General features: G+C 48.8%; 1 protein-coding gene across 1 annotated transcript in view; it reads right to left on the reverse strand.

Annotated features, from left to right (window-relative positions):
• The window catches only part of CACNA2D3 (calcium voltage-gated channel auxiliary subunit alpha2delta 3), a 789,028-nt gene extending 784,483 nt beyond the window's left edge, over positions 1-4,545 (reverse strand). Inside the window, exons 1-2 of the mRNA XM_068557675.1 lie at positions 4,424-4,545; positions 3,675-3,756 (exon numbers count right to left, since the gene is read on the reverse strand). Coding sequence (XP_068413776.1) covers positions 3,675-3,756; positions 4,424-4,545 — 204 coding nt within the window. The remainder of the gene's footprint in view (positions 1-3,674; positions 3,757-4,423) is intronic.
• Between the last annotated feature and the right edge of the window lie 5,596 nt (positions 4,546-10,141).

Raw genomic sequence — 10,141 nt, forward strand, 5'->3', positions numbered from 1 at the left:
GGTCATGCATTCCAAGGAGAGCACGTTTGATAAGTGCTGCATGAGGCATCCAAAGTAAATGTCAATTCTTTTCTAGCATTAATGGCAGAGACACACAGTACCTGTAATTCCGCTGTGTATTTATCATCACGATTCCGGAAAATATAATTGGAACCCTTCATTCCCATGAACATGCATTCCCTGAATGCAGAAATAAACGGAATGACAAACCCAGCTCCTACCAAATTCCCCTAAGAAGGATGAAATGAGAATCATGCCAGTTTAATACCTTTTATTGTGAATGTTAGGGGTGTGGAGCCCATGAGTTTAACAGCCTAGATTACTGGACCTACTAGAATGCTTCTCACTGAATCCCAAAGTAGAGAGGTAATGAAACTATGCCTCCCCAAAAGAAGCCACACAAAGCGCATTCTTTGGGGAAAATGAAGCAAGATAGAGGCAGCTGAATACTGGCATGAATATGTCAAATAGGAAAGTTAATTAAAAGTTGAAGTGAATGGAAACCCCTGCAGTATCTGCCAGCTAAGAAGGCAGGACACAGGCGCAAAGCCACACTCCAGTGCTTCGCTTTCAGGGGCCCGCTGTCCTATAACAACTAAAGCCTCTCAAGATCGACTCCAACTCCAATATACAAGTCCTACGTTCTTCCATTCTGTACTGGAAACACAAAACTTTGCCAAAATGTGGACTACAGCATTTTATACAATCAAAAATATCCTCTTTATAAGGAACAAACAGATTGCTATTCCTGTGCTCAGCAAAGAAAAAAATAGAAAAAATAGGAAAAGTCTGGCACTGGATACCAAATATATTATCATAAGCTAAAGTAATGAAAGCCATGGTATTAAACAAAGAAACAACTGATGAAATCTTCTCCTTTCTAAAGCCATGGCAGTGAGGTACATTGTTAAATAGCTATATTTACATTGAGGAAATCAGTGATAATACTGCTACCTCGAATTATATTACCTAATAAAAACCTGTTACCAAAATGGCAGTTTTCCCAGTCTCCAAACACTTTAAAATTGGTGGCCAATTACTATTTAACTTATATTAACAATTACTATTTTGTAAAGTGTTTGCCTTAGTGCAAAAATTATTAAACTCCCATTCTAAAAATGAACATCCCGCATCAATTCACAAAATAAAGTGTCAATTAGAAAAACTACATAGAGTACATAAACTTGTACAGTGGTATACGATATACCTTACTTAACTGAAAATCAAGTTTAAATGTCCATGCCTTAAAAGTATGATTACAGACTCTTACGCAACACCTTTGAGTCCCCTTACTACAGTGTTAATGCATTTATCAACCAAGTTTTCTAACTCATTTCGAGGTATCTTAATTGTCAAGGATGCAGTGATGTGATGGAAGGGTGCATAGAGTTTTGACTCAGAGGAGTAATTCCTCATGCAAATGGCCAGAAACTTGAAAATAAGCAAGAGAAAGGCAACTGTCTCCTTGCTTTTCCAAATCATGTTATGCCTCCCCCAACTCTGAGCACCTCACATCCTTTCTCATTCATACTCTGAGCTCTCGAAATCAATTTTCTTTGCTGATTATAAAAATACAATCATATTTGGGGCAATGGACCAAGACAGCCAAAAGGTACCTCCCCAAGTTGTCTAACATGCCCTGCCCCATCATTCATGGAAGTCCTTGCCTAGCAAGCCAAAGCCATGGGTATCGCAGGACTCCATGGCCAGGTGACTGCAATCCAAATGCAAGAGCAAATGCCCACCCCAGAACCTAACGCCCACCAACACCTCACCTTCCCCATGCATCAGATTACAAAATGCCAGGCAACAGCAAGAAATGGCAACAAAGCCACAAACAGCTGGAAATAATTACCCAATTGTCAAGCTGCAAACATGACAAAAGCAAAGCGAGGCTTGTGAATACAGTATCAGAAAGGATGCTGATAAGGTAAGAGAAGCATTTTAGCTTTTTCCAATTTGCTATTATAGAGTAGCCAATAATATGGTTGATGGGATTTTGTGCAGTGTGTGTGTGTGTGTGTGTGTGTTGTGTGTTAACTTCGGAGAGAAGGATGAAATATATTTCACATGCTCCTACAAAATGCGAGATACGAGATATGTAAGCACAGCCCCCCGGCAAAAAAAACGTTCACAGGCTCTCAAGGGTTACTTTCAGAGTTGTTACAACTAAACTACAACGTGCAGATGAAAAATATTTCTTTAAAGTTATACAAAATGTTCTCTTCTTTAAAAGCATAAGCAAAATACACAGGCAATGCAATAGGCCAGAACTCTTCACATAAAACATCTGACACGCAGGCAAAATGCCAAAGCTGAGTACAGACTGGTCCAGATTAAAAGAACACTAGCAAAAAAGGCAACTCCTAAAAACTGAGAGGCAGGTCACAGGTATGTAAATTATCACTGACCATAAAGGCACATCATAACCTCAAGTTTTTATCAACTGCCTACAATTCAATGAACTCCGTCCCCAAATAACAGAGTTGTGATAACAATCTTTCCATGGTTTCAGAGAATATGGCTATTGGCAATTTTTAAGCCAGGCTAACTTCTGTCATTCCATTGTGGGCTGATGCTTCATTACGATATTTGGATTTCATGTGACAAACTGTTTCATATGATGTCCCCAAAAACGCTACTCTCTAAAGCAGAATGCCATAAATAAAATACGTACTTGGTTACCAGGCAGCATGCATGACACATATGTTACATTGGCCCAAAAAGCACATTTTAAAATACTTAAAAGTTAACTTAACAATTTAAGCTTTTTGTACCCATTTTCAGAGAATTATCCCCTAAAGGCCAATTTTATTTTCTATCTTTGAGAGAATTCTTGGATTAATCCTGTTGATTTGTTAACTTGAAATTCTTTTAACGCCTCTAATCTCCCCTCCCCAGCCCATTTTTTCCCTTTTTTTTCTTGGAGGGGAGGGCGAAAGACCATATATCTCACAATGTAATTTTAAGCATAATGCTGCCTGTTTGAATTAAAATTGATGCAGCTTCTGATAAAAGCCTAATAATCAATTCTGCATTCTCATTACTCTCCAGAATATATGGATGCAGACCAATTTCTTAAGTTTGTGGACTACTCTCATAGGTTATTACCAGCAGTGCAGCTGAGTGGAAAGATAACCACATTCATTCTCCTTATCTGTAATGATGTAATGCATCCCAGCCCTGAGTCTAGATGATTGGGGAATAATGGGATTGTACAACTGCGGGGATGACAAACAATAGTGCAGCATCTTTCTCTGATATACTGAACCCCAGCCTCCAACGCAGGCAAGGTGAAAGACATCATAACAGGCACTGATTCTGCCCCTTGGATGAAGTTAGCGTTTTTTGGCCAGAGGAGCATCTGCTCTCACACTGAAACAGCAATACCGACACTGAGAGGAGAGCCATGCAAAAACACTCAGTTTCCGAGCCCCAGCCAGGACAGTGCCAGTGAGTATCCTGCTTTTCTTTGTGTTTAGAATCAAGTGTCATCTAAAAATAACCGGTTGGTAGGGAGAAGTCACTGCACAGTACATTGCCAAGAAACGGAGGATCAGAGACACCTCTGATAACTGATGCTGCTCGGGGTTCACGTTTGTTTGTAAAACTAAATCTGCCTCCATTTTCTGTGCTGGAAAAATCATCGCTTCCTGCCACCACAGAAACCTTACCTTCTGCAGAAGCTGGGAGCCGGAGTACTTAGCGGCAATAGATTTTATCTCTCCCCCAAAAGCAGAGGCCCAGAGCTTCACCCTACAGGGAGAAAGGGCACAGGAACAAATGTTAACACCGTGTCACAGTCAACACGCACGCATACGCACACACGGGGCTGTGGCTGAAGGAGCCAGGCGGTATAACATTGGAGAAAAAAAAAAAAGACAGAAAAAGCGCCTTGGTAGAAACTGCCAGCACCAAACTGCAGAGCGCAGTGCGGGAGGGGGCCTGAGGGGGGTCACATAGTTCAAAACGCGCAAAGTGTCCAAGCCTCTCCGGAAAGATCACTGAATTTTATTTGAATAATTGCCTGAGAACTTGACCACCCAAACTGAGCATCACCTGGCAAAGATTAGTCGAAAGAAATCCACCCATCCCCCCCTCCCCAAAAAGAAGTGAGATGGCAAGATAGCAAAGAAGGGGTAAATAAACGGCCCATGGAAGTTGCATGCGGTAAACAGGCTTCAAAGTTGGTGCTGTCGCCGGCGGTGAGCCTCTCCAGGTCTCACTCGCAGCCCGGGGAGGGGGCGAGGGGATCCCACCCCAGTCTCGCCGCCCCACGCGGGTCCCCGCCGGCAGGTGCTAAAGGCGAGGCCGACGCCCGCGGCAGGTCCTGCCGGCCGCACCTGCAGGAGCCCAAACTTGGGCACAGAGAGTCGCGGGCGGCAGGGTACCCTCCCCGGGCGGCGCAGGACCTGGCACTTACACGGAGAGCGGGATCTGCTGCTCCGAGCGCACCACGTCCCCCAGCGCGGCATAGAGAAGCGCGGCGGTCAGGAGCGCCGAGGCCCCCCGGGACGCGCGCCGCTGCGAGCCCGGCCCGGCCATGCTGGGCTCCCTCCGACGCGCCGGCGGCGGCGACGAGAGCGGCCGCGGGGAGCTGCGCCGAGCGGGCGGTGGGCGAGCGCGCTGGGTTGCCTGCTCCACGCCGCCCCGCCTGCCTCTCGCGCGCCGGGCGCACTCGGGGAGCAGAAAAAGGAGCGGGGCGGGGAGGGCGGAGAGGAGGAGGGAGGGGAGAGAGGTGGAGAGGGAGGCAGGCGGGGGAGGAAGCAGGGAGACGCGCCTTTCGCAGCGGCGGCCGCCCGGCCCCGCCTCGGCGGCTCAAGGAGTCCGGCCGGCCGCGGCGGGAGGGCGGGAGGCGCCGCGCGGGCGGAGACTTGCAAACTCCAGTGTCCTTGGCCGCGGCTGAGCGCGCCCCGCCCCACCCGGCCCACTGCGGCCGCCGAGTTCTTTACAACTCCGCAGTCCGCCGCCGCGGGCGCCACTCTCGTGCTGACCCCGGGCTGGACCCCGCAACCCCCCGCCCCGAGCTGGTTGGGGGGCGGGGCGCAGGCGGGAGGCTAGGGCCCGGCCGGGTAACAGGCGGCGGCGGGTCGGGTCCTGCGGAGACAGAGGTGGCGCGACCCCCGGCCCCGCCGCGCAGTTTCCCGGAGGGCAAGGGGTGCAGGGAAGAGGCCAAAGTCTGAGGAAGGGGCCGGGGCTCGCGGCGGCGGACTGGGTCGGGTGGGGCGGAGTGCGGTGGGGATGAGAGCGGGGCTCGGCTGTCTGGCGCGGGCGCTCTGCGTGGGCGCCCGCGGCTGCTCCTCCGGCCGCAGCGCCGACCAGGGAAGGCGCGGAGGGCGGCGCTGCCGGCGCGGCGCTGGCGCACGAGCGCGGGGCTCCCGGTTTCGGGCCGCAGCGGGGCCTCCCTGGCGCGCCTGAACCCGGGCCGGGCTGCCGAGCAGCTCGCGCTCTGGCCCGCTAGGGCCCGGGGTCCGCGCGACTGCGGCGAGTTGCGGGGTCTGGAGGGGAAGCACTGCTGCTCCAAGTCTATCCTGACTGGCGGACTCCCTGGGTTTCGGGAGTAAGAGAGTCCTCTGAGGCTCGGGGGCTCACCCGCTCCCCACTCGGACCCCCACCCGCTGGGCAGGAGGCGCGGTCGAGCGGCTAGCCTAGGCGGGGGCGAGGAGGAAGGAAGTCGGGGAAGCCCTAGGCGTCCGGGGAACCAGGCTTCGCCGCAGCCTCTCTCGCCGCCGTCCTCAGCCCGGGACCCGGCTTCGGAGCCCCGGCCTCTGCGAGAGGTCTGGGTGTGACTGGGAACTTTGTGGGGCCCTCGCGCCGACCGGCAGTAAAGACCGACCCGGGCAAGGCTGAGTCATCCTTGACCCGCCGAGCGCAACTCGACTGACCCCCGGCAAGCCGCGCGCTCCTGATGCCGCGGGGTCTCCCGGGGCGTCCGCCGCCTGGGTTCGCCTGGTTTGTATGACTCCCCTACAAGGGCTTTGGGACCTTCCCCGTCACCAGCCTTCTGCCTCAACGCCCTCAGCTTTAAGGGGAGAGAGCAAGGGTGGGCTCCAGTTTCCTTCTGGTGCTTTCGGGCTAGAATCTAGGCCGGCCCTCCTGCCCAGCATCCCTGCAAAAAGTTACCCCAGCAGATGTGGGGCTAGATCTCAGAGTTGCCTGAGCTGGGAGAAGGACCGCCCAGGGGCCCTTGGTGATTTTGCTGAGTGTGGGGAGAGCCCGGGCTCCAGTGGGCGGGTCGTGTTCCCACCTCGGGGCGCAGCTCTGGAAACAGGCCCCACCCGGGAAGCGCCAGGTGCTTTCCGCCCACGGGCAGCATCTACAATCTCCATGGATGACTAACCGGTTATAATGAATTCTCCGCTTCTGTGCACACCTTCCATCTATGGAAGTGTGCTAGCTGTTCCAAACGGAGACAAGCGCGGCCTGACCCCAGGGCAAAGGGTCCGGATGCCTTTGCCGCTCAAATTGGGGGCTGGGAGAAAAATAATTTTCCTCTCAGACCCCAGGAGCCTTCTTTTTAAATGAATGAATAAGTGTGTGAGTGCGTGAAAGCATACTAGTCCTTATCTGTAAGCCTACAATCCACTACCAATGTAATATCTATATGATAATGGCCTTCATGCGTTCCCTCCTTCATCCAGTGAATAACTGTCGAGCGTCTTTGTGACAGGACCGTAGGGTGTGCGGGAGACACACTGGTGAACAAATCAGACACCTGCCCTCAAGGAGTTTATACACTATCAAGGGAGACAGGCTTTACTCCAAAAGCCATAATGATAAATGCATAATTGTAAACTTTGACAAGAGGTCAACTATAGTATGCATGAAGAAAAAGTACCTGTAATGTCTATATTATTGTTATGCCTATTAACTGATGAGAAAACTGAGGCACAGCAAAATAATACAGCTTAGTCATATATAAACAACCACTTGACTGCTGGACTATATTGAGGACCACTTGGGCATCAAGGTCATGACGACATTTTATGATGAAGTCATTATTCTCTGCCAGCCTTATGCAGGTGAACATCACAGGCATTTTGGGGCAACTGGAGAGGAACCGGGAGAGGAGCCCTGGCACAGGGAATCACAGCCCCAGAAAATCACAGCACCCTGAGCATTTATAACTTATACATGGACCATCTTAAACAGAGCATTATGCACAACACATTTAAGAAAGATCCCACTAAACACTTCCCACTCTCTCAAAAATAAAAAATATTTTAACTGTCTGATATTAATAAAATCAGAGCTCAAAGTGTCACAGATTTGAAGTCCTATCGGTTACTAACTCTATCATCCTTTCCAGAATCACAAAAATCAGTGCTGAAAGGGATCTCTCAGCTTTCTAGTGCCATACTCTTTTGTAACAGAAGGGGCTCAGAAAGGTTTAGCCAGTTGTCCGAAGACACCCAACCACTTAAAGGAGGGTCTCCAAACCAAAGCAGGGGGTTCGTACAGCCACTTCAGGACAAGGGACCAAGAAAGCCTTCGATTTGCCAAGTGCAGCCCCAGGCATCTGGTCCTGCTTGCCATTTTCACCCAAAAGCCTATATTTCAACACCCAGCTCTCAATGAAGCATTGAATCCAGCCAATGAACATTTCATTGGCAGACCTACAGACTCTGTCCCATCAGCTGAGGATATTGCACTTGTTCTGCCACAACAATGAGCTGCTGGAGGGGTTTGAGCAGAAGTGAAACATGATGAAACAGAGGTGAGTGTTTTAGAAATGCTCACCTGGTCCTGGTCTAAGGAATGGGTTCTAGAGGAGACCCCAAAGCAGCCATTCTCAGAGCAGGAGAGGGCATTGCCCCTGGGGGCAAAATGAATCATTGGGACTTCTCTATTTGACACAACGACTTGGAATCCTACTGGCTTTTCATGGATGGGAGCAGGACAGTCCCACACAAAGGAGAATCATCCTGTGTCCCACTGGACTTTCAAAGGACCCACTAGACATTCAGGTAGGAGAAAAATCTGCTTATAATCACCTGAGGCTAGAACTTAAACCCATTTTATACATAAGTACAAAGGAGTTTTTGCATGGTTTTAATAAACACTGAATTTTCCAGGAATGCAACTGCAGTGTAAATAAAGAGAAAGGTGTCTTCTGTTTTGTTCAGAACCTTACCAAAAGGTTTTGTTTGCTTGTTTGTTTGGTGTTTTACCGTTTTGGAAAATCACTTCTCCAACTGCAGCTGTGCTCATGGATCCTGAGTCACCAATAGAGCACCTCTGTATCAGTCTGCATTTGGGGGTGTGGCATTCCTAGTTTGTCTGCTTACAGGCACAAGTACACAAGCACTTCACATAGTGAAATGCTTCTTATTTTATTATAAATTACTTTTATTTATCTTTGAGATTACCAGATGAAGCATCATATTGATTTTTTGGTTTTAATTCTGACTTTGAGTAGGTTATATTGTCTCAGAATTTCATATCAGAATGGTAATGGGGGGTGAATATCTATTGCTCTATATTAGAAACACCAGTGAAAGGCTGTGATGTTGCCGGTGGGGATAAAAAATGGTTCACCCTGAAGGAGCAAAATGACAAATGCTTTAACCTTTGACCCAGCAATCCCTCTTCTGGAAATTTATCTTACGGTTGCTAAATGATGTACATGTGCAGTTATTCATTACCGCATTATCTCTAAGAGCAGAAGACCGGAAGCAACCCAACTGACTATCAGTACATAATTGGTTAAAGAAACTGGTGCATCCACACAATGGAATATTATGCAGCTATTTAAAAAATGAGGATGATTTCTATATATGGATGTGAAAAGACCTCTAGAGGGACTTCCCTGGTGGCACACTGGTTAAGAGTCCGCCTGCCAATGCAGGGGACATGGGTTCGATCCCTGGTCCAGGAAGATCCCACATGCCACGGAGCAACTAAGCCCGTGTGCCACAACTACTGAGCCACTGCTCTAAAGCCCGCGCACCTAGAGCCCGTGCTCCACAACAAGAGAAGCCACCACAATGAGAAGCCCATGTACCATGACGAAGAGTAGCCCCCACTCGCCGCAACTAGAGAAAGCCCGTGCACTGCAGGGAAGACCCAATGCAGCCAAAAATAAAATTAATTAATTAAAATTTTAAAAAAAAAGATTCCTAGAGTATATTTTTTTAAAATTTTTTTAAAGCACGGTACATAGCAGGGTATATGGCACGTTGCCTTTTTTTTTTTTAATTAATTTATTTATTTATTTATTTTTGGCTGCATTGGGTCTTCATTGCTGCGCACGGGCTTTCTCTAGTTGCAGTGAGCGGGGTCTACTCTGCGTTGCGGTGCACTCATTGCAGTGACTTCTCTTGTTGTGGAGCATGGGCTCTAGGCGCACAGGCTTCAGTAGTTGTGGCACGTGGGCTCAGTAGTTGTGGCTCACAGACTCTAGAGCGCAGGCTCAGTAGTTGTGGCGCACGGGCTTAGTTGCTCCATGGCATGTGGGATCTTCCCGGACCAGGGATAGAACCTGTGTCCCCTGCATTGGCAGGCAGATTCTTAACCACTGTGCCACCAGGGAAGCCCCACATTGCCTTTCTGTAAGAAAGGGGGAAAATAAGATTACATATTTTTACTTGCTTAAGAAAACAATGGAAGATACACAGAAAACTACTAATAGTTACTCCCTGTTGGGAGATTAGGAGGAACAAAGTAGATGGGGATGGGATTCAGAGTGACACTTCACAATATCTATCATTTTAAATCATTTTGATTTTTGAGCCTTGTTAACCTATTACTTATTCAAAACAATAAGAAGACAAATGTTCATAGCTCTTGGAACAGTTCAGACACTGGGGCCAGAGCTGGAGTGAAGGGAGTGGTCATTGGGATGAAATGTGCAAGACACTTAGAGTCCTAGATCCCCTACAGAGGTGGTTCTCAAGCCCTCAGAGGTTCTGATTCAGTAGGTTCAAGTTGGGTCAGGAGATGGAGGGGCATCTGTGTTTCTAATAAGCCCCTCAGAGAATTCTGATGCTGGTGGCCATGAACCACTGTTGGCAAGCATGCAGTTTCTTTTACATGAAATGTAGTGTAAAGCCTGGTGGCATTATGGACTTTGGGTTCAAACAAACATACATTCAAGTCATGGCTCACCCTCACATCAGCCGTGAGAATTGGGCAAGTTACC

Source organism: Eschrichtius robustus, chromosome 12 (assembly GCF_028021215.1).
Source record: "Eschrichtius robustus isolate mEscRob2 chromosome 12, mEscRob2.pri, whole genome shotgun sequence".
Lineage (NCBI taxonomy): Eukaryota > Metazoa > Chordata > Mammalia > Artiodactyla > Eschrichtiidae > Eschrichtius > Eschrichtius robustus.